This window comes from Gavialis gangeticus, unplaced genomic scaffold (genome assembly GCF_001723915.1).
Source record: "Gavialis gangeticus isolate Ggan-Ray unplaced genomic scaffold, GavGan_comp1, whole genome shotgun sequence".
Classification (NCBI taxonomy): Eukaryota; Metazoa; Chordata; order Crocodylia; family Gavialidae; genus Gavialis; species Gavialis gangeticus.
The window spans coordinates 44,545,897-44,572,044 of NW_017729032.1; the positions used below are offsets into that span (position 1 = coordinate 44,545,897).

The 26,148-nt window shown below is 41.3% G+C and overlaps 1 protein-coding gene across 3 annotated transcripts in view; it reads left to right on the top strand.

Annotated features, from left to right (window-relative positions):
• The window catches only part of CDK8 (cyclin dependent kinase 8), a 152,568-nt gene that overhangs the window by 63,068 nt on the left and 63,352 nt on the right, over positions 1–26,148 (top strand). For 2 of the 3 annotated variants that reach the window (XM_019524919.1, XM_019524920.1), the window contains exon 2: positions 16,948–17,023. The exons of the other annotated variant lie outside the window; for it this stretch is intronic. In XM_019524919.1, coding sequence (XP_019380464.1) covers positions 16,948–17,023 — 76 coding nt within the window. The remainder of the gene's footprint in view (positions 1–16,947; positions 17,024–26,148) is intronic. 3 annotated transcript variants of the gene reach the window in all.

Below are 26,148 nucleotides of genomic sequence, written 5' to 3' on the forward strand. Positions count from 1 at the left end.
TTTTATCATGCTGTCAGCATTTCTATTCAAGGGTCAGAGAGTGAAAACCAGAAGGTCAGTCACTGACTTCTCAACCTCCTTGAAGCATTCGGGGAGTTTTAGTGCGTTGTTAATTATGCTAGGCCTTGCTTAGCATGAGCACTATCTCACACACTTGGTGTCAGTTGAATTTAAATACCTCATTGATGGACCCATTAAAAAAAGCCCATGATGCATAATAAGGTGAAATATAAAATGAAGGGTGTAAAATGGACAGTTTTACTTAATGGTTAGTGCAGTGCCACAATCAAAACTGGAAAGACCATTTCTGTTAGAGAGGGAAAAGCGGTCCCTGTGCTTATTCAGCTTTCTTGCTTTAAAGAAAATATCAGTTCAGCTTCCCTCCAGCCTTGTGGCCACTGCAAAAGGAAGGGAAGACTTGCTGTAGTATCCCCCAGCTTCTAGCCTGAGCCACTGCAGGAATGTGGCTGCACTTCTGGAATCAAAAGTGAATGTTTGTTCACTTACCGGTTCAGTTTACGCAGGTTAGACTAACCTGCAAGGTTGGAATCAATTCAGATTTGGACTTTCTGAATGTCTGTAGTCAGCCCAGAAATTCAGTACACATAAACTGCTTTCAAAATGGCTTAAACTGGTTTAAGATAAATCTGGATGGATGTAGTTAGGTTAAACTGGTTTATTGAACTTCTATCCCAGATCCCTTCAAGATTTAATTTAACTCACAGTACCCTAGCATCCCAGGATGTTTTGTACCTCCCCCACAAACCCCACCCTCACAGGGTGGGCAGACTAGCCTTGACCCTAGCTGTCTGCTCCAGCTCAGCAGGAAGACATGCTCTAGCACCCCCCAGCTTCTGGCCTGGGCCACTGCAGGCTTGTGGCTGCATTTCTGAAATCAACAGTGAATGTCTGTTCACTTGTTTATCGGTGAAGTCTACGCAGTTTAGACTAACCTGTGAAGATTGAATTATTCAGCCTCATGCTTTTTGACTGTACTTAGCCTATTATTAGACATGGGGTTGTCAGCCAGGGGTATGTGTACCCCTGGGAATATTTGGACCGGTCCTAGTGGGTACGCGTGGGCAGGCACAAATAGAGTGCTACTGCCTCCCAGGAGCAGAGCCAGGGCAGGGTAAGAGCAGTAGTGACCCTCTGTGGGTCAGGAAAGCTTGCACACGGCAGCCACTGCTGCCACATCAGCCCAGTGAGCTTCCCCGCCCTGCTCCTGGGAGGCAGCAGTGCTCTATCCCCGCCCGCCCGTGCGCCATCTCCACCTCCCTGCTCTGTGTTCAGCTGCATGCTACCCCACTCCCCCTCAGCATCCAATCACGTACTACCCCCCCTTCTGTCCCAGCTGGGTGTCTGGTTGCTGGGGGTACTTAGACTAAAAAAGGTTGAAAAACCCTGTATTAGAGTATTCCATTGTAAAACCAAGGGGTCATAATTAGGTTCAAAATAAATTAGAGAAGATGTTTGCAGCTGACTGCAGCAAGACTTGAGATCCTGAAATGGCCTCTATGTAAAAGTGTGCTTATATGAAGCATTTTATAAGACTAACAATTTACACCAGGGTCCCTATATAAAATTTCCTCTCCTGACTGTGATACATAGCAACAGTGCCAGTTAGCTTCTATCCACAGGCCTATTAAGTGTGCTGCTATTTCGAAGAAAACTATAGTTTTTGGATCTCCACTAAATAGCTGTCAAACTTTGTACAGCTGGAAGCAATACTTTTTGCAGGTTAGTGAATGTATATGCAAATTGGCTGAATTTGCAAATTACAATAAACTATCTTAAAAAAAAGAGCCAATTTAGCATCTTTGCAGTCTGGGCAAATGAACCTTTGTTTTTTATGTATAGGGCAGGAAAAGTGTGAGTTTCTCCAAATTATGCTGTCTTCCCAGCATGCAGCTGTCCAAGTTATGGGGGAAACTTCTGTTGGGGATAACAGGGCTGATTCACTTCTTGCTGCCTTTTCTCATTTTGTCAGTTACCACAAAGCACGGTGGTGAGTTTGTGATGTGGAAACTGGAACTGACTGCTACCAAGCATCTACTACAAGGGAGCACATTTAATTCCTACTTGGTTGGTTGAGTCTGTGTGGGTGACCTACAGTTGGTGACCTTTTAGGCAGTAAGCTCTAAATATGCTTAGCAATGTTTTGGGGCACCCAGTCATCCAGTTCCTAATAAACACCGATGTTTGTACCCTCCAGAGCAAAGGCTTTATTTCCAAAAAAAAAAAAGGCTTTTAGAATCGAAGTCTGACCGTAAGGAATTTATATAGGGTCTTCTTGCTACCTGTGGTTTGCGGGTCACCAGTTGGACAAAGCATCTTTGTCTGACTGTGCCGTTTGTAACCATAGGACCCGACTCTGCTTTTAGGGCCGGGAGTAGGACTCTCAAAATCCTGATACCTAGCACCCTACCACTAGTTCATAAATAGGTATGCACCATTATAGTAAAGTTGGGTATGTGTCCTCCATTCCTTTACAGGAAACAAAAGCATGCTTCTCCAAACAATAACTTCAACAATGCAAGTGGCAAAAGTCTGTGGTGTTAACAGGTTCAAGCCTGACCAATAAATCATACAGGGGTAGGCAGACCAGGTTCTTCAGGTAAACATTAATGCATCTTTAGGCTTTTTTTCTTACCGAGACTGACTTACGAGTGTGGGAATTTCCTCCCATAAGGTGCTGGATACTCTGAATAAATTAGAATCTTTTGAACTTGCCTTTTTAAGGCACCCTCTTGTGCTGATCCTCCTTCCATCTGCTTCCCCAGAGTATGTTGACACAGTCTACCCCAACATGGAGCTTTACCACACCTTCCAGTAGCGCTCTTCAGCACTGCAGCAGAGTACGTCTAGCTCTGCCGACACTTGCCTGTGCCAGGGCCTGTCTGTGTAGATGACAGTTTTTGCAGCATGTTAAGGTGGCCTATCCTGGTGCTCTGCCATGTCTCAAAGAAGGGAGGAGCAAAAAAAAGTTGAAGATGCCAGGATTTGACATGAGTTGATCTAAGCCAGGGCTGTCCAACTAACAGTGTGCAAGCAACATGCAGCCTACTTACATCCTCAGCCCTCTCTGCTTTGCCCCATGAATCAGGCACTGCTTCCCCAGCTGTCACTGCCTCCCTCCATTGCCTGTTACATAGCTCACTTCTCTCAGACTTTGTTCAGCTTCTGCTTCCTGCTGTACCCCTAGTGACATACTATTGTGGTCCACAGAGGATGTGATGAAGGGGTGATATGGCCTGTAGCCACTCAGAGGTTGGAGGGCCCTGGTCTAACCTATGAGGCGTGTTGAGAAATGGGTACCTAAAAAGGTATACTTAAAAAAAAATCCACACAAATCCTAACCTAGTGTATTTATTTAAAATCTAGTTATTTGCAAGTATACTGTTTTAATTGAGGGATTTTGCTTTTATGCTATGGGGATGAATGTGTTTGCTGTCTGCATTTTATGTCCTTTGAATTTGTTCTTCTGCCTTCCATGTTTCCATAAAGTGAGGATTTGATTTTTTGCAGCGTTTCCAGCATAATTTTGTTCTGTGTCTATTCTGCTTTCTGGTAAGCTTGATTCTAATGCAAGTAAGAACCTTTTTATTGCTATGCAGACTGTTTTGTATATCCTTCTGAAATTGTTATTTCTATAGCAGTAAGCAATTTATAGTAATGAAACTTTCATAGATGTTTTAAAGCTGCTTTCATTTCTCGTTCATACTTTTAGATTGTTACCTATGCAGTCGGCTAAAAAAAGTCAGGACACAAAATCCTCCTATTAAACAAACAGGAGTTCAGCCTTAAAGATGTAACTATCTCTTTAATTCACCCTGTTGTTTGTAGGCCTTGCAGCACTCTTATACCACTTGGTAATATTACGTAGAAGACAATGCAAGAGGGTGAAGTCTGAATTTCTTCTCATAGAGGTTTATTGGCTCGTTCCCCTTAAGAATAAAAATGACTGACATGTAAATATCTGTCAACATCTCCTAAGGAAAATCAGATCACAATCACATACAGCTTTGAATTCCAAACGAGCTGTTTCTTAGAAATTTGAATGAAGATGATCAGCTTTCATTATTTTGTTTTGTTTCCCTTTTAAGCAATGCACATTTGATTGAGCTTTTTCCTTATTGGCCAGTGGAAAATAGGTAGCCTAGTCCTTTACCATCCTTCATACCAAAAGGTACAATTTTCTAATATATTTTGTAAAGAGGGGTATATATGGTGTGGGACAGCTATACTAATTATACATAAGGGTAGAGACAGAAGTTGTACATAAACCGGTTTAAAGAAATCAGAAACTGGTTTAAACCTGTAACAGAATAGAAGTTCAGTGCACATAAACCAGTTTCAAAATGACAGTTTCAAGATAAACCCGGTTGAATGTAGTATCAGACTTAATTGATTTGAGTCAAACTGGTTTCTGAAACTTCTGCCCCAGACCCCTTGCTGGTTCAAGTTAAACCAGAGTATGTGCCCTGCCTCCATTTGCACTCCTCCCAGACCCAAGCAGCAACTTGCTTGGGCAAGCTGGGAGGTGCTGGGAAAACTTTTGGAGCGGAGCTGACCAAAATCCTGGACATTTGCTCATATTTTTTTATCAAATGCCCACATGGAGATGGGAGGATCCAAAAAGAGGACATGTCCAGGAAAACCTGGATATAGTAACCCTAAGAGTATGCCTTTTCCCAAGGCTGATCAGTTTAGTTTAGGACAGGGGTGGCCAATCTGTGGTGCATGTGCCACGCACAGCTGCAGCTGCTGTGTGGAATGGGAGCCCTGGAGGCTCAGAGGCCAGAGAGCAGAGTGCTGGAGCAGCGTAAGAGAAGGTATTATTGCCAAGAGCCAAGTTAACCCTTCCTTGGCCCTGTAATTGCCTCCAAATTCAGGACTCTTGTAACATGAAACTGCAGTTTGAGGCCCAAGAAAGAGTTAACTTGGTTCTTTGAGAGGGATACTTCCTCTTGCAGCAGCGTCCTGCCCCAACTCTACACAGCTGCAGCCAGAGGCTGGAGTCTCCCTTCCTACATTCCAGCACCCCAGGACACAAACTTTATCAGGAGCACCTCGGAGGCATTGGCAGGGGTGGAGGGAGCTGAATTTAATTTGTGGCACCCTGGTAACGGGGTTGGCTGCCAGTGGCTTAGGACCTGGTGGGATGAATTCTAGTTCAGTTTTTCCTAGTTTAGGTTACTTTGAGATTCCTCACAGCCCTCCTGATGTTGACCAACCCAAATAACTCATTGTCATTTTGCAGATTTTACTGTCTCACTTATTTTTGCCCTGTCTATGTATCATACTACTTCCTTTTTCTGCTTTTTCTTTTAAAATTTAAAAACACCATCTGTAGGGACAAGACTACAATCAGTGAGCCTCTGCAGCTGTAAATTTTAACTTGTACAGATCAGATTGCAGGGATGGGACTTTGGGTGGTAAATTAATTTGGGGGCAGGAATGGACTTGTTTTATTCAGTCCTTAGTACATTTTTGGTATTTTACTTACAGGAGTATTTTTTGTATTGGGTCTGTGGTTGATTTTGGAATTTTTTTTCCACCTCGGAATTTTACTTTCTAGATGATTTTTTCCCCCTCCAAGGATTTACTGTCATCTTCAAACCCCATACTTTATTTATACCTGATGCCTTTGCTTTTTAACAAGCCAGTAATGTTGATTATCATACCACTGTAGGACCTTTAAGGTTTTGGGTGGAATTTTTAAAAAAAAGTACAAAAATATATAATGCTGCTTACTTGTGGAGCCCAAGTTTGTGTTCATGGTACTGCAACTCATTTTATTTTTACATAACTGCATAACAGTTAAAAGCAAAATTACTTTAAAACCGTTGCATAAGCTAGCTTATTTTTATTTTATTTTAGTTTAAGGGATAAATCTTCTAAGGAGAGGCACCAGAAGGACAGGGGCCAGGGGCACACCCTGCCCCTCCCCCAGTACCGGGTACTAGTTGCTTCTGCTGCTTGCTGTCTATCAGCTTTGTTGTCTGTTCTTATGATGTACATTGCTGGCGCAGGCCGTGTGTGTCATAGAGCACAAGGTGTTCTGGGAATGGTAGTTTTGTAGAGCAGCAGTGGAATTTGCTGCTGGTGGGGGAAAAACTGCCCCCCATTTTTTTTTGCTGCTGAATTTAGCATAATTCTCCTCCCCACCCCCACATTGGCTTTGCCTGCAAAAAAAAAAAAAAAAGGGGGGGGGGGGTTTTCTCCAGCAGTAGCAAACTGTACTGCCAGTCTAGAGAACTGTTTTGCAGAATGCCTTGTACTCCATGGCACTACCTGGCACTGCTCTGCTCTGTTCCTGTGTCTGAAATCAAGAAAGGTAGTAGGAGACTAGGGGAGGGATGAAAGGTGACTGCCCATGGTGCGTTTTTCCATATTATGTCTCCAGTGTTCCGTTTAACACCCTCACGCTTCAATCTCCATGCTGATCCCAATATGTGAAAACTTTTAGTGTGGATTAAACAAAACGCCACTTTCTTGTCCCCTTTCCTCTTCACTGCTTTGTTTTTGCAATCACAAGAAATGACTTTCAGTTGAGAGAGACTGTTTCTTCCTTCCTAGATTGTTCAAGTGAATCTTTTCTTCTGTGAGCCTCTTAGTTTGTAAACTCTTTGTTTTTTTGTTTTTATAGGGTGCCAAAAGCCACAGATAATTAAGGGAATAATAATGCAATCCTGCCACTTTGCCTCTTTGCAACTGTAGGGAGTGGCATTTTGTGCATGCCAGAGTCTAGGGCAGGGTTGGCCAACCTGTGGTTCCAGAGCCACATGCAGCTCTTCAGAAGTTAATATGCGTCTCCTTGAATCTTTGCACAAGTACACAGTGACCAGCTTCCATTTGGTCACTGTGTGCTTGTGCAAAGATTCAAAGAGATGCATATTAACTTCTGAAGAGCTGCATGTTGGCCACCCCGAGGGAATGGAATTTGGGGAGGTCATGGAAAAGGCAGATGTGGTATGATGACACACTGATTATCTGAAGGAGCATTTCAGCAGGAGACAACAGTGGTGGTATATTCATGAGGTGTTGGACAGGTGGTATAAAGTAGGCTTGTAACAAAATGTACAGGAAGAAGAGTGAAGGGTCATGATTGACACCACGGTTTATGCATAATAAAGGCAAATGGAAGGTCAGAGGAAATTGGATTGCATGTATAAGTGCTTGAGGAGTAAAATGTGCCAAAAAAAGAAATTCTCAGACTTCAGTAACAGAAGCTGAGAATAGATGAGAAGTTAGTTGATTATTGAAGATTGTTTAATTCCTTCTATAGGTATTAGGTATCCAGGTTGTAGCCGTATTGGTCTAGAAGAACAGGCAATCGGGACGCATGGTAGATAAAAGATTGTAAGCCCAAGATCCAGAGGCTCCGTACCAGCTATAAACTGATTGCCCAGAGCAGTTTTCCATCTGTTGACTCCTGTGTGAAATCCTGTGAAATATGAACTTTCATTTCTACCCAGAACTTTTTACAATCTTTTCTCCACTGCCTGGTGAAGGGCGTTTGTGCCCAAAAGCTTGCAATTTAAAGACATTTTTTGCAAAAATCTTGTTCGTCTAATAAAGATATAATATCTCTTCTATGCGTCCTGATTGCCTTCTATAGGTATTATTCATTTTTAAGATTGTGATATGTTTATAATGCAGCGCAGTGGGATAATAACTCTGTTGTACAAATATTTTCATCTTTGAACTAGGTTTTTCTTTGAGTAATGAACTAGCAAAACTTAACTTTTCTGTTATCAACTGTTAGTGACAGAGTATTATTATGCTTAAAAGTAAATAATTTGTCAGATAAATTGCCAAGTGTTAAAAATGAGAGGATTTTTTTAACTGTTTCCTTCTGCCTACAGTTGTTCCAGACTACCTGTGACATTGAAACAAGTAATACATTACTTTGTATGTATGGTTTCCAATGGCATGTAGAGAGAAGGGTCATGCTTGCAATGACTGTTTATAGATAAACTTCAATATTGAGAACACAGAATGTTGCTTAGAGCAATTCTTACGAAGTAAAAGCAGCTTTGGTCTCATTATAAAGAGGTATTTCTTTAGAAAACACTGCTATGAAAGTTGATGGTACTTTTATCTGATAGCATATTTGACTGCTGAAAAGTGTCGTCTGATGTTTGCTTCCAGTAGTGTCTGCTGTTCTGTTTGCTTTGAACTTGTACAAGGTAGAGGTAGTGATACTCAGGGGTTTCAGGTACACAAAAGTCGGAATTAATTGCTAGCTACAACCAGAAGAGGGTATAGCCCATATCTTATAACATGAAATAGATATTTGTTTATGACACTGAAGATTCAGATAACTATGTTTCCATTTGTTATACTGCCATAGCTGCTATCAATGGCGACTCTCCCAATGAAACTTCCTTTTTTTCAAAGGAGGGGGGCTGCTGGGATTGCATTTCAAGTGAGCAGAATCAGCTTTTAGAACATGCCTTTCTGTTAGGTCTGAAGTGGTCCATAGCTTTTGGCAATCACTTTATGCCCAGTGCCCATTTCATGACTGTGGACTTTGGGAAGTGCTGGGTTTTTATTGGTAGGGTTAGGAGTGTTGTGGTTGTGATGGTCCAGGAAGTATGTGAGAAGTAACAAGTTTTTTATGGTGCATGTAGTTCCAGCTGTGGACTTGATCCAGCATGTGAGGCTAGTCTGCTCTAGCCTGCAGATCTGATTTAACCCACAGAGTGACTCTGTGCCCCTCATCCAAGGCCAGATGAATTTGACACCCCTGCTTTAAGTGTTAGAACATGAAAATCTTTGCCAGGGGATCAGTTACCAAAGCAGCCAGTGCAGTCCACTTGTCAGTCTTCAACGAGCATAAAATATGATATTAAAAAAATATTTTTTCTTATTAAAGATTATTTGGCACTTGGTGGGGACTAATTAACCTCACACAGGAAAGACTTTAATGTTATTAATACCCCCCTCTTTTCCCCCCAGGCTCTAGTAGCAGGGCTAATAGTTGATTAGAATCTTGCCTTTATATAGGATATTTCATTTTTTATTGCATTCAGAACTTTAAGTCATAAGTCCATGATGGAGACTTTTTTGTTTCCTTCTGATCTTAATTTTTAACTTGCTTAAATACTTGCACAAATATTAAACAAGAGCCTTTATGTATATAAAAGCAGCTGCTCTTTCCTTAAAAAGCTGTAAGCATCTCTAAAAACTGTAAGCATCCCTATTTTTCCTTCTGTTAGAATGCCCAATTAGTTGTGCAAACTGCCTGTGATTCCCCCCTCTCCCTTTAAAACATAATTCTGTCCTGTTAGTAGGAGATCTTAGAACAGCAGAGACTCCCTATGCTTGAAGAAGGGTGCTTGTGCTCGATAGCTTACAAAGAACTTTTTTCCAACCACACAGTTGGTCTAATAAAAGGTATCACATCTACCCAAAAAAGCTTGTCTGTTAGCAGAGCAGTACTTTTAATTGGGGCTTTGTTCCAAACAGTGCTGGCTTTTTAAGGAGAATCAAATTTGTATCCTCATTCATGCTGGCTTGTTTTTTATTGCTTTACTTTCTCATGCGAATGGAGGCCTTTTCCTTTGGCCATTCTTCCTCTTAGCCTCTGTGGAGAGGATGAGAGAGCACGCATATGATGGATTAGTCATGTTGCTAATGCTCTGCTCAGTGGTTGATACTATGGTGATCAGTGATATGAAAACCTATATAGAATAAAATACAATTCTAGCATTCAAGGGCTCAAACTCCCCTTCCTGGGAAGTCCCATAAGCGAGAAATACATGTCCAGTAAATTTTTTTCTTAGAATGCTGACACAGTGGTGGAGTGAAACATATATGCTAGCTCTTGGAGACTTTCTGAGGTTCCTTTCTTAAATATGCATCTATATTGCACTAAGCACTGGGGTGGGCAAAATATGGCCTGCAGGCCAGATCCAGCCCACCAGTTGATTGTATTCAGCCCATGGCTGTCACCGCGGCGCTCCATATGGTGCCGAGCCCTGCCTGCTCCCATCTGGGGCAGCCTGTACCACACTTCCACCCACACATGCCCCATGCCCACCCATGGCATTGCCTCAGCCCTGTCCCCCATAAGCATGCACAGCTTCCTGGTGTGATGAGCAGCCACCTATCAGTGGCCAAGTGGGTGAAAAGTGGTCAGGAGCTAGAGCTGGACCCCTGTGTGCCTGGGGTAGGAGCCGCCTGGCTGCAGCTTCCCCCATGCCTGTCTGGGCATGTGCTGCCACCACTTCCCTGCACTATCTGCTGCCCGGTGTGATGCAGCAGGGGCTGGAGGAGGAGGAGAAGTTTTTTCGGGAGGGTGGGGGGAAGCCAAGCAATACTAGGCAGCAGCAGGAGCAGCTCTTCCAGATGAGGGCAAAGGACTGCAGCTCCACTGCAGTGCCTGCATGCGCCCCTCCCCACCCCCCTCCCCTCCCAGCTGGCTCCCAGGACCTAGCTTACGACTAGCTCTCTCCACACATGCACCCCTCGCCCACAATACCATATTCAAGAGCAAAACTTTATTTTGAGCTATTATGCAGTCACCTCTATACACTATTAAAAAACTATAAATTGAGACAAAAATTATTTTTTGAAATAAAATTAAAATATTATGGTTGGTGTTTGATTTTTATTGTATGATTTGATTTTTATCTATAATTTGTTAAAATTATATCTGTTGAAAGATTTTTATGTGCAAAACCCTCAAGAGCTCACCAAAACTAGTTAAGTGTCCCACCAGTTGAAATAATTGCCCACCTGTACTCTAGTTTCTCGAGCCCTTTAGGAGGCAGTGCAGCATATAAATCTTATATGTTAATAAAATAAATAGTTTGTAAATAAAATAAATAGTTCCAAAATGGGATTTTGGACTGAAGACTTCTTGTAGTTCTGTGATCAGCATAGCAAGTTTGATGTTTAGCTGAGGATCTGTAGTCCATTCCTCTGACCCTTCAGTAAGTGCCATAGCACATAGGAACTTGGCTTATACATGTTACGCCAAAACTTTGAAATTCCTAGTTACACTCTTTTAGTTTACTTTTAAGCATACTGAAGATTGTTGCTGCGCCTTGGGGGCACTAAAAAGTGGAAACGCCAAATGTTCACTGCTTTGAATGTTACTTCAAGACACCTTTCATTCTTTCTAATGTGCCACTACTTTGTCTTTCGGCAGGTTCCTATCTCTGTTCATGTTTAAACACAAACCTAAAATGCGGTGACTTTCAGATATTTAAACTTGGTTTACATTATGAAATCTTTGGTGACAACTTGGGTTCTACAGGTCAAACCATACTTGTGACTACTTTCAGGGCTCCCCTGGGGTAGCAGAATCTCTTCCTGTTACTGCCTACTTCGCTTAAAGAAGTTTTCTGTTGGCATCTCGCAAAAGAAATTTGTGAACACTTCCATGCATTATGTTGGCTACTGTGTCTCCTTCAGCAGCTGATGCCATCTTTGGGTGCCCTTTCTGGTATTGGCACAACTGCAGTGATGGAGACTTTTGGAGGCAACAGAAGTGCATGGATCTGAACACATTCCAGCTGCTTGCTGGTGGCAGCTGCTGTCTCTTGCCAGAAATTTCTGGCAGTAGAGTTGCTAAGTGTAGACAGGGGCTTAATATCAACATACCACTTGGGAAAATTAGTATGAATGCTGCAGTTTAATCTGCATTAACGTCATCATCGTAGCTAAGATTTAATTTTGAGGACAGAAATGCTATTGTGATAATGCCTATAAATAAAGCATTTAAGTTCCCTCTAGTTCCTTTATTCAAAGTGCTTTCCAGCATTTAGAGGAGCCAAGCTATTGGATTTTTTTTCTTGTCTGTCTCCCTCACATATTTGAATATTACAGTTTACTGTAAATCCTAATTTAACTATCATGCTTATTAATATTTAATGTTTAATAATGAAATTGACTTTCACTGGTTATACAGTTAGAGGGGGGTTGTGCTGCATAAGTCTCAGTTAATCATACAAAGCTAAGGTGTTCTTTTGCAGAAATTCACAAATGACTGGATGAGGAAAATTAGAGTAGCAAATTGTACAGAGAACTTTGAATGAATGTTGCTGAGACAAAATTACTTTGGCATTAATTTAATGGTTATTTTTCAAGGTGTTTTAATTCTAATACTATTAATGGTATATTTGAAGGCAGAATGTAAAATAGACTGTTTGCTTTCTATTCATCACAATTTGTTTCTATTCTTTAAGAGAGTATGCTCTATCAACAATTAAAAGCGTCATTTGTTGCTATAGAGTAGACACTTCAGAGGGAAATGAAAAATGAATTCTCTTTGGGTTTAAGACAGTGGAATCTTTTTCTCTAAGATAGATAGTTGCAAATGCATCACATGATTTTTTGTTTTAAGAAGCTACCTTAAACTACAGTCAATTAAAATGAATTCCAGTGGAACTTTTTAATGCAATTTAATGCATTTTTGGTTGAAGTAACCATGCATGTTATTGCTGCTTCTGAAGCTTCAGGTATAAATTTTCTCCCTCCTATCTTATTGCTTAACCAATTTCAAATTGATTAGATATTTTGAATAAAGGAGGTCATGTAACAGTATGGTGTCTGGGAGTCCCAATCAGGCTTTTCATTGGATATCCTTTTTTATATGTATATGTATGAAGACAATCTATTCACAAGCAACTTCTCTTCAAAGGTTTGATTTTTACCAAGTGCTAAGGCAGGGGTTGTCAACCAGGGGTACTTGGGAAGGCCCCAGGGGGTACATGGCAGCGGTGCGGAGAAGCAGGGGCACTTCTGGTTTTGCCACTGGCACTCCTGGCTTTGCCACTGTGCAGGGTGCGCCCCCCTCTTCCCCCCCCCCACCTTTCCCATGATCTCCCCAACCTCATTGACCAGCCGAGAGACTCGCTGCTTCTTGACTGGCCGCTGTTTGAAAACCCGTGTGCTAAGGAATTCCTAGAGGTGCTCAATACTTAGGTAGTGTTGGCTTTCAGTGTCTTGTATAGAAGCTGAGGATGCTTACCACCATCTGAAGTAGGTACTCCCTACAAGATAGACCATGAATGTTGCAGAACATCTTGGGGATTGGTGTTAAACTACACAGCTTGGTGCTCCTTAAACGTACAGTTTTCATCCTTTATGAGGGTTTTTTTTTAATTTATAAATGAAGAGCTATCTTAATTAATTCTTTAACAGGTTATTTTAATATTATTAGGCTTCTTGAGTAAGTTTCCATTTTCCTTTATGCCTTTGCATATTAACTTTGGTTTTTTTTTTCTTTGCCCTTTTTCATTATAATTTCTTTCATTAGATTATATGCTTTAGAAATACTTTCCAGGTTATTTATGTCTCTACAAAATATTTTCAATATACTTTGTATTCTGCACTCAAATAGTTAAAGCAATCAAGAAAAAATGGAAGCACAGTTAATATAGTGTGCTAACTAGTACACAAGTTGCTGCATTTTACTAGCACCTATGACCTTTATCTGCATTGTTACTTAATATTCTGAATATAGATGAACATAATAGTACTGTCCATACTTAGTTTACCTGACATTTTGCATAAAAGATCCTGTTTCCAGATGGCTATCTACTGTGTGAGATGATAATTTTCTTACTGAGATGACTTTTGTTTCTTACCTCTTTAATTTCATTGAGGTTTTCTTAAATTTTATGTGGAAGAAGAACAGAATTAATCTACCTTCCATGTACACATTATTGTATGTGCTTTTATCATGTCCCTACTTACACAAGTAAATTATCCTTGGCTTTTCAGTGTCTCTTAGTGTTGTTCCCTTGCCACTAATTTTTGTAACTAATTTCTATGAGCTTCTGCTAACTTGTAAAATACTGTTTTTAAGATGAACACCCAATATAGCATGCAGCCTTTTTTAGTAAGACTGGCTAGGCACGTTGGTTGGGCACGTAGTAGTTAAGTGTTCTTATACACCGAGATCTTGATAATAGTTTCATAGTTGGTAGGGTTGGAAGGCACCTGAGCAGATCATCAAGTCTGACCCCCTGCCATGGGAAGAAAGAATGCTGCGGTCAAACGACCCCAGCAAGGTGTCTATCTAGCCTCCTCTTAAAGATCCCCAGGGTAGGAGTGAGGAGTGAGCACCACTTCCCTTGGAAGTTGGTTCCAGATCCTAGCCGCGCTGACTGTGAAGTAGTGCCTCCTGATATCTAGCCTGAATCTACTCTCTGTCAACTTATGGCCATTATTTCTTGTTACTCCCAGTAGTGCTCGGGGGAACAGGGACTCTCTCATTGCCTGCTCGTCTCCCTTAGCCAGCGTATAGATGGCCACCAGATCCCCCCTCAGCCTTCTCTTCTGGAGGCTGAACAGGTTCAGGTCTCGTAGCTTCTCCTCGTAGGGCCTGCCCTGCTGCCCCCTGATCACGCGAGTGGCCCTCCTCTGGACCCTCTCCATGTTGTCCACATCCCTCCTGAAATGCGGTGCCCAGAACTGGACGCAGTACTCCAGCTGCGGCCTGACCAATGTCATATAGAGGGGGAGGATCACCTCCTTGGACCTGCTCGTGATGCATGTGTGGATGCATGTGGACAAGGTGCAGTTAGTCTTCCTGACTGCATCCCTACATCGGCGGCCCATGTTCATCTTGGAGTCTGTAATGACTCCAAGATCCTTTTCTGCCTCTGTGCTGACGAGAAGGGAGTTCCCCAGCCTGTAGGTATGCTGCTGGTTCTTTCTCCCTAGGTGCAGAATAATGTATTCTTTTAAACTATGGTACTGTGAACACTAGGCTTTTAATATGAAATGCTGCAAGCGTATATCTTGTATTTAATGTGTCTGTTTAACAGGGGATAAAACCCCTCCCTGCCCCCTTTACCTCAGGGGGACATGCTGGCCAACATCTGGCCAGGCCCCCACCTATATCACTGGAGAGTTGAAGGTAGGAGAGGGGATGGAGGGGGAATCCTTGCCCCCTTTGCTTTCAGGGGCCATGCTGGACTGGTGTCTAGCCATGCCCCCACCCCACCTCTGGAGAAGCGAGGGGAAGAGACCCTGATAAGGGGCTGCTCTGCCCCAGCCAAGCAGATCCTTCCTGGGGTCCCTGGGGAGGGGGAGAGGAGGGAGAGGAGAATAAACCCCTTTCCTCCCCCCTTTGCCTTAGGGTGCTATGCTGAGCCTGTGTCTGGCCAGGGCTGGGGTTTGACTATGCCCCAGCCCCCACTTTTCCCCTCCTCCATGTCAGTCACGTCCTGGCTGGAGTCCCTGCAGGCCAGGGTCAGGGTTTAAACTCCCAGCCCCCATCATACTCGAGCTCCCTGGGCCTGGCCATGCCCCTTCCCTTCAGGCATGTGCCTGCATTTCCAGAATCAAAAGTGAATGTCTATTCACTTGCTTGCCAATCTGATCTATGTAGGTTAGACTAACCTGCAAAGATTGAATCAATTCAGGTTTGGGTTTTTTTTAATGTCATTACTTAGCCTAGATAGCATGGTACTCACTGAATCAAGATGCCAGGAGAACAAAATTAGAGGTTAATATACAGTTAGTGGTTTTTTGGGTGCATTTATTTGCTTTTTATGAGAATGAGTTCAATGTAGCTTTCAAACTAATTAAAATAAATTTTAAAGTTGGTCCTCTTCATGTGACTTAAACTGACTCTGTACATTTTGTGCCATTATGATTTTACTCAACATGACCATTTGTCCAGTGATCTTCTTTCCTGTTAATTTGCAAAATGTCTCTGACAGTGCCAGGTAACCCACATCCAAGCCAATATAGAAGGCACTTTGACCCATATTTCAATACTCTTAATGCACCAAACCCCGAAACCTCTGGAAGCTCGTTGGTTTGTTTTTCTCTTCTTTTTTCATTATAATTTTTTAAAAGGTTGTGGTGATTTGTTGCTGTGATGGTGCAGAAATTTTTGCCTCACATTTAAATATCTTCACACTAATCATTTGAAAATTGAAAGTTAACAACTTTTTTCTTAAATAGCTATACCCCCAAGAAATTCTGTGGCTGCTAATCCAAAACATGTTCTTGACACAGTAGGGACTTGGTTCTGTAGGCCTTTAAAGACCTGGGTTCTCAGAGGTCAAGGACAGAGGACTCAGCTCTGTTCCCCCGTGCCCCGCCTTCCCCTGTTAGCTGCAGACACTAACAATAAAAATAAATCTCCCAAGCTCCACTTTCAAATGTATCCCACTTATTAATGGTTAACAGTAGATTTTGGGCCTGTGGTCTGAAATTTTACAACGGGCACTTACCAGTCAAAATTGGTAAGCTGCTAGGAACTCATTTTCAGTATGAAATGAGTTTGAGGTTTAGAGGAAGGGCTAGGTAGGCTTTATAGATGCGGGTTTTGGGCTAGTCATGGTGTTCATGATTTGTTTTAAAATATAGCGGAGAGTCACTGTGTTTCAGAGTAGTAAGATGATGTATTTGTAATTTTATCTTTCAACGCAGCAGTCGGCAATATTTTTCTGCAGCAGGCTGGAATGGCACAGCTTACATGTGAGACAGACAGGTGCTAGGACCTGGTCACCACTATTGTTTCTCTCCCTGCCTATCTAAGGCACAACAGAGGCAACACTCCTCACCACGCAGCATGGGCAAAGCCCTGGTTTGGTGGGTTGGATTCATTGGCTCTCTGGGCCATAGGTTGTTGCTCTGATAAGTTGCTTGTGCCCTAAATTGTAGAAAAGGATGGTGATGAATTTAAATATAACTATACTTTAAGTCATTGCATTTACAAGAATTTAAGCATTCTTTATGTAATGACAACTGTTATATTAATGTTAGTTTATCAGTTCAAGTGTTGCTCGTTTGTATAGCGTAGCACTTGTTTTTAAGGTAACTGTCAATTAAAAACTATCAGACAATAAAAAAGTATGCAAGGTGCAGAGACTGAATTGACTATACACTGTTATCTGAATAGTGCTGAAAAGTTCACTATTATTTCACAGTGCATTTTTTAAAAAAACTTCTTTTCTTCTTTCACAGGAAAGATGATAAAGATTATGCTTTAAAACAAATAGAAGGTACTGGAATTTCTATGTCTGCATGCAGAGAAATAGCAGTAAGTAATATTAGAACTTTTTACTAGCAATAAGATTTTATTAACTGATTGGATGAATGCATCTGAGTTCGTATGAGTTATCTGCTTTTCTGAATCTGGAAAGTAATGTTTACATTCTGAGATTTAAAGTAGCCCCTAGCCCTTAAAGACTTAAACTTGGTAACTTCTTGCTTAAAAACAACTTGTTTTTCTTCAGTTCAATGGTATGATTGTATGCATTATTTTTAAATCTGTGATTTAAATAGCTGAGTTTAATGTTGTCATGTATTTGTTTTTTAATTTTTCCCCAAAAAATTATTGGTTGGTAAATGTTAAATATGTTGAGCTGCCTTTGTTAACTGAAGAGAGAAAGCGAGCAGCATCCACTTAGCAGAGGCACATCAACATACAACTTTCTCTATGTTCATATATGTATTAGTGATATTGTTTAACATGCTTTTACTCAGATTAATTTTTGCATCTTTATTATGTTAGCAAATGATGATTCTTTTTTTTTTTACAGAATACTTATTAAGTTTTTACCTTTGTGTCAAGCTGTGTTTGGATAGGAAATTAATTTTGGTTAAGTGTACAAAATGTTAAATAAAAAAAACTTAAATAGAACAGCATGTGCTGGATATAAAAGAAAAATAAATGTTTCCAAACATGCTTTACTTTTAAGAATGACTTATTAAAAAAGGGACTATTTGTATTAAGTGAATTTGACTACTTGATTTTGGTTGCACTGCTCTGATGCATGGGTGAGATCTAGCTTTCATTGATTGGAAGAGGAAAACAAACCTCTGTCTTTAAACTTCCAATTGGTTTCTTAACTTTGAGCAAACTAATCATTGAAGCAGTTTGGTCTGACTTTCTTTAAAATAATTGCATCAGTTTTTTGTACTACTTTAGATTTATTTAAAGAAAATATTTTATAATATAATAAACTCAGGCCTTAAAGTAACTTGGCTGTTGTAAATTTAGTATAACAGAGATACTTTTTGTTTTATAAAAATAAACCTATTTTTATAAACCCCAATATATTTGTGATTAAATATTAATCAGTATCTGAAATAAAAATGTTGATATTTTTTCTGTATTAAATAAGAAACACCTTAAATCATTGTTAACCTTATCACACAAATTATTGGCAGTTATCTAGTAACTATTTGTTTTGGATATAATCTTTTACTGTTTATTTTCTTCTTTTCCTTTTTCCCCGCTTCAAAAGTATGTTCTCTGAAATGTAATGTGCAGCTATCCCATTACGAGGGGAAATTTTAAAACAAGCAGTCTCCAAAATATGTTGGGAGATACCAAAGACAATGGAATTAATGTATTTGATTCACTGTACTTCTGATTGCCTTTTGCATATTGTGTCTTTATGGAGTGTTTTTCCTAATACTTTGTATAAAGAAGTCAGCTCCATTGACTCTGTTTTTTAAATGCTATGTTTCAGTACTTCCCAGCTTCTGGAAAGTATCTATTCCTCATGTAGAATATTGAAAATGATTGCTCTTGTATCTGTCACCTCTCTAGTTACAGTTCGTGATAATAAAATACTTCTAATGATTTCATTTGCACAGATTTGATTTAATAGTGCTCTTACATATATTGTTTTCTTTTTTTGGTTAAAATGTCAGTTACTGCTACCCACAGCATAAACTCAAAAATGCTTTGTTCAAGGTCATGTTTACACGCTTTTATTACCAATATGGCTTCTTAATGGTCAGAAACATACTATTTTTTCAGATAATATGCAATTACACTAGAATTAATAGCAAAAATGTTTTAAAATAGTGCTTAATTTTTTTTAAATACCAATTTGTGGTAACAAATAAAAAGTATGTTAGATTAGAGTGAACACTTTATGAAGTGGCTAGCTTTTTTTTTTTTGAGTTCTTAGCTAGATACCTGAAAGGGGCTGATGTCCAAAGAGTGAGTGATCAACTCTTGAATTCAGTACTCAAACAGTAAATTCCCCCCCAAAGCACTAATTGTTTCTGAAAATCTTGCTGTTAATGTGTAAACCTCTTGGGTGTGTCCTTTTTTTTGTTTTCGGAGTCTGTGGCTATAATAAGTCTTCCACAGAATCAAGTGGAGAAGTGAAACCTATTGAAAAAAGAGTTTCTTAAAGATACCATTTTTCATTAGAAAACTGAGTATCTTAATGAGAGACTTGGCATTAAATAACATCTTTATGTCTGTAGTGACTTTTAAGAAGAATAAGTAAAGGAGGATCCTAGAGCATAAGGACTGCCATCTATTGGGTCAGACCATAGGTCCATCTTGCCCAGTATCCTGTGTCTTACAGTGGCAGAAAGCATGCTGAAAGGGATAGTGAGGAGTTTTTTCCACTGTTCACCCCTTACAGCCTCCAGGATTTAATGTCTAGGAAATTCTGATTACGAGTTTGTATCCTTAATACCCATGTTCGGTAGCTACTGATGCACCTTTCCTTCAAGTATTTGTCCAATCCCCTTTTGAATCTGGCTAAATTGTCAGCTTCCATGATTTTGTGGCAATGAATTTCACATTGCATTAGTTAATGTGTTGTGTGAAAAAGAACTTCCTTCTGTTAGGTTTTTTTCCAGTTTAAATTAACTTGCCATGATGATGGAAACGTATGTTTATATTCTGAACTGTTGTGCACCTAGTCACTGCCAGTAGGTAAGGTTTCCAAATATTACCCATTTTTAAGATTGTTGTCAGTTGCTTGTAAATTTAATAAATTGTAACCACTTCGGCTAAAACTTTCCATGCAGAGTACTTGCCTCAGGCTGAATTTTTTGAAAGATTCATCTAAAATACTCCAGCCAGTTCAGAGAGAAAGGGGGAAAGTAACTTGCATCTGTTAAAACAGTTCTTTCAACAGCTTCATTATGTTCTAGTGAATCCATGAATCAGAGTGGACAGTTAGCTTGGGAGGATTTTTACGTGGTGTCAGGACTTTACTTTCTACTGGGCCATTGAAGTTACCCTCTGAATGTTTGAATCTGCTCAGTAAAGATTTTAGAGTTTGGCTGCCAAATTTTCCATCTATGCTCGGTATGCTCTATCCCAGGGATGAACAGGACTTTGTGCAAGTATTCTTCACTGCTAGGGACTAATAGAGTGCTAGATGTGGGAGCTGTAGGTTACAGGGAGGCTATGCTTTGTCTCTGCTCCATGCTTCAAGGACCTGGTGACTAGAAAAAGGCAGAAATACTGGAATACAGAAGTGAGAAAAAGTACATGCGAAAGGAAGGGGTTGGAAGAAGGGACAACAGAACGAGGTGTTCCAGAGCAGTAGAAAAAGCACACAATAGGATCCAGGAGTCTGGGGACAAGTGGGAATCAGACGTGCTAGGAGTACAAAGGCAGAAAGATCTATAACTGTGGTTCTCAAACTTGGGGTGCCACCAGATTTTTTTGAAGTGTGCTGGGAGTTGAGAGGAGATGAGCAGGTAAATTAAGCAGATAAGCACAGGCTCAGACTTGCTCCTGCCTGGGTGATTCCCCACCCCCACGGTCCAGCCTCTCTTCAAGGAGGGTAAGTACTGCAATTAGTTTTCGAAATTGGGTGCCACCGAGTTCACAAAAAACATGGAAGTGTTCCTCTAGTCTGGTGAGGGTTGTCTCTGGTCCAAAAAGGTTGAGAACCAATGATCTAGAACCACTAGAGCAGGGCTGGGCAATTATTTGAGCTGGAGGTCCACTTAGGGAGTTTTGGTGAGTTGTGGGCTGGGTCAACATTTCCACCCCCGACCTCCTTCCCAGCACTATGCTGGGTCTAGTCAGAATATCCCACCTTCCAGCCCACAACAGCTCACCACAAATTGCTAAGTGGCTCTTACCTGGGGCCCAGCCCTTCACTGTCACTGCCTAGCGATTCCCAGCTCTGGGGTCTCCATTGAGACTAGCCTGGGACCCCTGCGTGCAGGGCACACTTGGCTGGGTGCATGGGATGGGTGGGCGGAAAGTGGCATTTGGGATCAGGATGGGCAGGTGGGGCTAGGGCCAGGATTGCAGGGTGGTAACAGCGTGGGGCCTGGAGCAGAGATGTGATCCATTTCTGGCATGGCCCTGCTTACAGAACTGGCACCCACTGCAGGGACATGTAGGCAAAGCAGATCATGGCTCTACTCCAGGCCCCAGCCCCGCACTGTCACCACCTTGTAATTCTGGCCCTGGCTCCAGCCCCACCTACAATCTTCCTGCCCATACTGCTCCAAGATGTCACTCTGCCTGCCTGTGGCTCCATTCCACCCCAACTGAGCATGCCCTGTCTGCTTGAGTCCCCAGGCTGTTCCCCATGTAGACCCTGCCCACCCACTCCATCTGGCACCCCCGGCAATGGTGCAAGGTGGACAGGCTGGAGTGCCTGGGCAGTGGAGCAGGGTCCGGCAGCAGCATAACACTGGCAGTGAAAGCTGAAAGGACCTGCTGCTGCTGGGGCACCATGCCACACCTTGGTTAGGTGGAGCCAAGGGACCTACCACTGGCTGGATAAAATCCGTTGGTGACCCAGATCTGGCCTATGAGCCATGTTTTGCCCATCCCTGTGTGAGTGCTCTCCTGTACAGAATTTTTCATTTAACCCAGGTATATCTTCTCATATCTGTCTATCAGTAGCTGTGAAAGTATATCTATCCTCTCCTTCCTCTGTGACTGGTCTGTACAGAGTAACAACCTACTACAACTACTAGTAACTCAGTAGATCTGTTGGACAGCTCTGCATTAGGTCATGTGGCAAACACATTCATAGATTATTCTAAAGGATTGGGTTGGGGTGTCAGTATGGTTTACATGTAGAATTTCTGTTTTAAGGTTCTCAGATGGTCAGAAAATTGTCTCTAGAACAATGTGGTGAAAGAATCCAGTTTTCTAAGGCAGCGTTGAGCTGCCTTACCCATGAAACAGTTACCTGTTTCATTTGTTTTACACCTTCCAGCTTCTATAACAATGGAGGGCAAGAATCAGTCATCAGCTGCCTTACACCGATTCATTCTCAGAGCACCAACCATCTTGTGCTCTAAATGAGACAATAGTCCAATAGGGAAAACTAGTATGTGATCATGTAATTAAAGATTGCGTTATAATGCATATGCACAAGGGGGACTGAATTAAGGTTTCCTTAGCAACCTTAATACTAGTATTAACTTTGGTGCACTTGATTTCATAAAGTTAATATCCTTTGTTATGCTTTCTTAAATACAACATTACAGACTTTTTTTGAAAGCTGCATTGTTTCCATCCTTTTAAAACTAGTAGTAGTTTTAAAAAATGGTAAATGTTTTTTTGTGTGTGTGTGTAAACACAAAACAAATATAGAATTAGAGAGGGTATGTTGTATTTAGTGAGGCTAGAGTTAGAATTGCTGGTTTCCCTCCATCTTGTCTATTTACATTGTTCTTATCAATTTTGTTTGCACGTATATGAAGAAAGAAATGCCAGCAGACTAACACAAATCAGTAATACTATGCTGTAAGTTGCCATCTGTGTGCATCTAATTAAAAAAGAAGCCTTTGGTATAATTATACTGAATTTTCAGGGTAGGATTAATAACTGCCAGCCTTAATTAAAAATAGCTTTTTCTAGAGAACCTTATTAGATGCATTTATGGGCACTGCAGTATTTGGAGGAAATAGGAAGATGTGAATTGCATGTGTCATTCATTTCCTTTTTAAAACTTATTTTCTTGGTAGTTCAGATGTTTTGTATTTGGCCATCTGGATAGCTTTTCACCTGGAAAGAATAAGTCTTGAAATTTTTTTTGTTTGTTTTTTAATTGAGTTGTCAAAACCAGAGAAATGCTAGAATGACATCTCCTTGTGTATTGGACACTAATTTTCAGTTTCAGGTGAGTTATCTTAATAATATTTTAATGCTTTCAGCATACCCTTCAAGTAGCTCTATTAGACCCACATAACTCCGAATTACTGTGGGCCTCTGGATACCGGGTAGGGCTGTGAACTTGACTTCTGAGTTAAAATGTGACTTGAGTCACTTCTTGCAGGAGCCCAACTCGTTTTATCCTTTACAAGCTTAATCATGAGCATTTTTTGCATTTTATTACTTCCTACTAGAATTTTAGGATCTTGACTAAACAGATTTTGTTGCAAATAAGCCAATTTACTCTCATTTTGATGTGGTACATTCAGTGCTCACTATGTGACATTAATTCTGTTATTTGAAATAACCATCTTAATAAAAATTCAATGTCGGTGTTATACTATGTCCATATTTCTTTTTCTCTTCTGCCCCAATTCTGTAACATGGTATAAACATGTAAAACCCTCTTTCACTGAATTGTGGCTGAATTGGTCTGTTGCAACCTGTTTGCATATTGTTCTTTGTAATTATTTAGGAATATACAGGACTCTCTTTCTGATTCTAATTCTCTTTTTGTTGAGCTTTATTTAATCTTTAATATGGGTGAGAAGTAGGGGGACAAACAAAACTAAAGAAAAATCCTGGTTTGCTTTAACTTTTGAATGTACAAACCAATTTCTAATAATACAGTTTACCTTAAGATGGGAAAACTATTATAGGTGTATAAAAGAACAGGACTTCTCATCAGCTGTATGAACCAGGCATACAACAAATTGGAAGAGGGGGTGAGTGACTTGTTTAGAAGGTGTAAATCCACTCAAAACTAGGACATACCAGTGCTGCCCCCTCTCCACTCTCCCCCACCCCTTGCTGACCATAATTGAAGAAAACTCTTCCACTTCTTTTAGAGGATGTTTTTGCAGGAAATTGTAGTAGGTGACACTTCAAAGTGCTTAGAGTAAACGAATTGTCAAGACAATGTATTGGTGGGGGGATGAGTGTAGACTAGTACCATCCCATCAGTTGATCTTGCTTTGAAATTCATTACATTGTAAGCATGTTTTCAGGCAAGTTCTTCTGAAAAAGTAAAAGTAAAAAAAGTAAAAAAGTAAAATGTGAAGAAGTAAAATAATGAGATGACCCTCTAATGGTCTTGGCTTTGAAACAGGTGTAACAAAACAATATTGTTACCAGGAGCATCCACAATGTGCAACACATTGTCCAAGCACACATAACAGTTCCTGCCTCCTGTTCCCGTTAGCAGACTTTTGTTGTTTGCTTTTCACTTTGTTGCCTAACAAGGTTTCCATTTGCTCTTACCAGCAAATAGTTCTGGCATGAGATGGTCTTTTGTCCTTTTATTTCCTATGTAATATTTTCATGATGCTTTTTTTTTATATTACTGTCCTTTTATTATGTTAAATTTCTTTTGGCAACATACATGTATAATAACTACTACAGGGTTTATCATGGGGGAGGGGGCCCTCAATCTATATAATTCCTGTTCTGTAAATATATATGGTCTGTCCATGGTCTAGTCTGATCATCCAAAGAATGCTACGTAGGTGAAGCACAGCATCATAAAACCACCAAAAAGACACATACCTACCTATCCAAGTATAATTTGTCTCTAACCGTTTCAAATATTGGTGCTTATCTTTGGCAGGTGAGGAATAGTTTGATGTTAGAAAATGTAGTGTACATTTCTGCTTCTCAGTGAAACAGATCTTTGATCTAGCTTGGGTTTTTGGATGGTCCTGATTACTGCGGTTGGGCAGAAATATGCGTGGGAAAGTTTTGTTCTTCACCTAGCTCTTTTATTGATAGATAGGCTGGGTTAGTCTTTATTTATCTGGAGTAAGACTGTCTACAGGTAGTTACTGCAAGGTAGCTGATGTACTGTAAATCCCTGCCTTCAGTTTCCAGCATATTAATTTTATGTGCCTATGCTCAAAGCTACAAGCTAAACCAGCTCCTGAGACAGCCCTAATCTGCATAGGGATTACAACAGAAACATAGGGAAGCCATAGGTAGCTGAGATCTCCCTTTTTTCCCACTCCACTGTAACATTCTTGTCAGTTGATGTTAGTAGCTGTGCTGGGGAGAGGAGTCGGCATTCTTCTACACTCGGGTGCCTGCTCTGCCCACCTTTTGGAGTCCATGGTTACCAAGCAAGGGAGTTACTATTAAAGCACTTCTGCTCACACAAATATCTTCAGGGATTACAGAGGATGTAGCTGAAGGCAGCTGGTCTACTAGGCCTCAGCCTGAAGGCAGTCCCATTGAAGTGGGCTGATACAAATGCTTAAGTTTAAGAAAAGCAGGGTTTGGATCATTCCCATTGTGCAACCAAGTTTACAATGTCATGCTCAAAGGCCACAAACAATGGTTTAGATTGCTGGGAGCCAACCTTTGTGACAGGCATGCCATAAGGTAAGCCCCATACTCTCCCCAAGCACCACACTGTTCCCTTTGCCCTGCCTGATCAGTTGCTCTGTGTTCTGATCCCTGCCTTGTCTGTTGTTGTGTTCTCTGCTCCCTCCCCAGTCTGCTGCATGCTACAGACAGGCTTGGGACAGAAGTTACAAATAAACCAGTTTGAGTGATCAGAAACTGGTTTAAATCTGTAACAGGTCAGAAGTTCAGTGCACATAAACCAGTTTCAAAATGACTGAAACTGGTTTAAGATGCACCTGATTGAATGTAGTATCAGACTTAACTGATTTAGGTCAAACCAGTTTATGAAATTTCCGTCCCAGACCCCATCCAGTTTTAAGTTAAATCACAGTCCCCCAGCATACTTTGCAGTTCTGGACTGGACTGGAGTGGACTGGACTGTGCTGTGCTGTCTGCTCCAGAGAGCAGGGCTGCCCCCACCCCTCTGTTCCCTAGCCAGAGCAGTGAGGGCTGGTGATGGGGTTAGGGAGGAAACCTGGCTGGGGACTGCAGCTGGGTCTGCCTGGGTGGGGGGAGGGGGAACACCTCCTGCCAGACTTTTCCCTGCTGAAGCAGAGTGGGTGGGGAACATGGGCTGGCAGGCTCAGGTGGTGGTAGGGGAAGAGGTTTTAAATCCCCTCTCCCACTGGCATGGGCCCCCAAGATCTGCTTAGCAGTGGCAGCAACCCCTGCCAGGCTACCCGCTGTTCACCACTGGAGCAGAAGGGGCAGGGTGCAAGGTGGGTGGACAGGAAGCCTGGGAGGGAATTCCCTCCCCCACCCTGCCAGGCAAACCCAAGCAGGGACTGGGGTCAGGGAGGGGGTTGGCTCTAAGGTGCAGGGAGAGGGCAACATCCTGAGAGGGACTGCCTTTCTTGCACCTCCCCCCCCCCCCC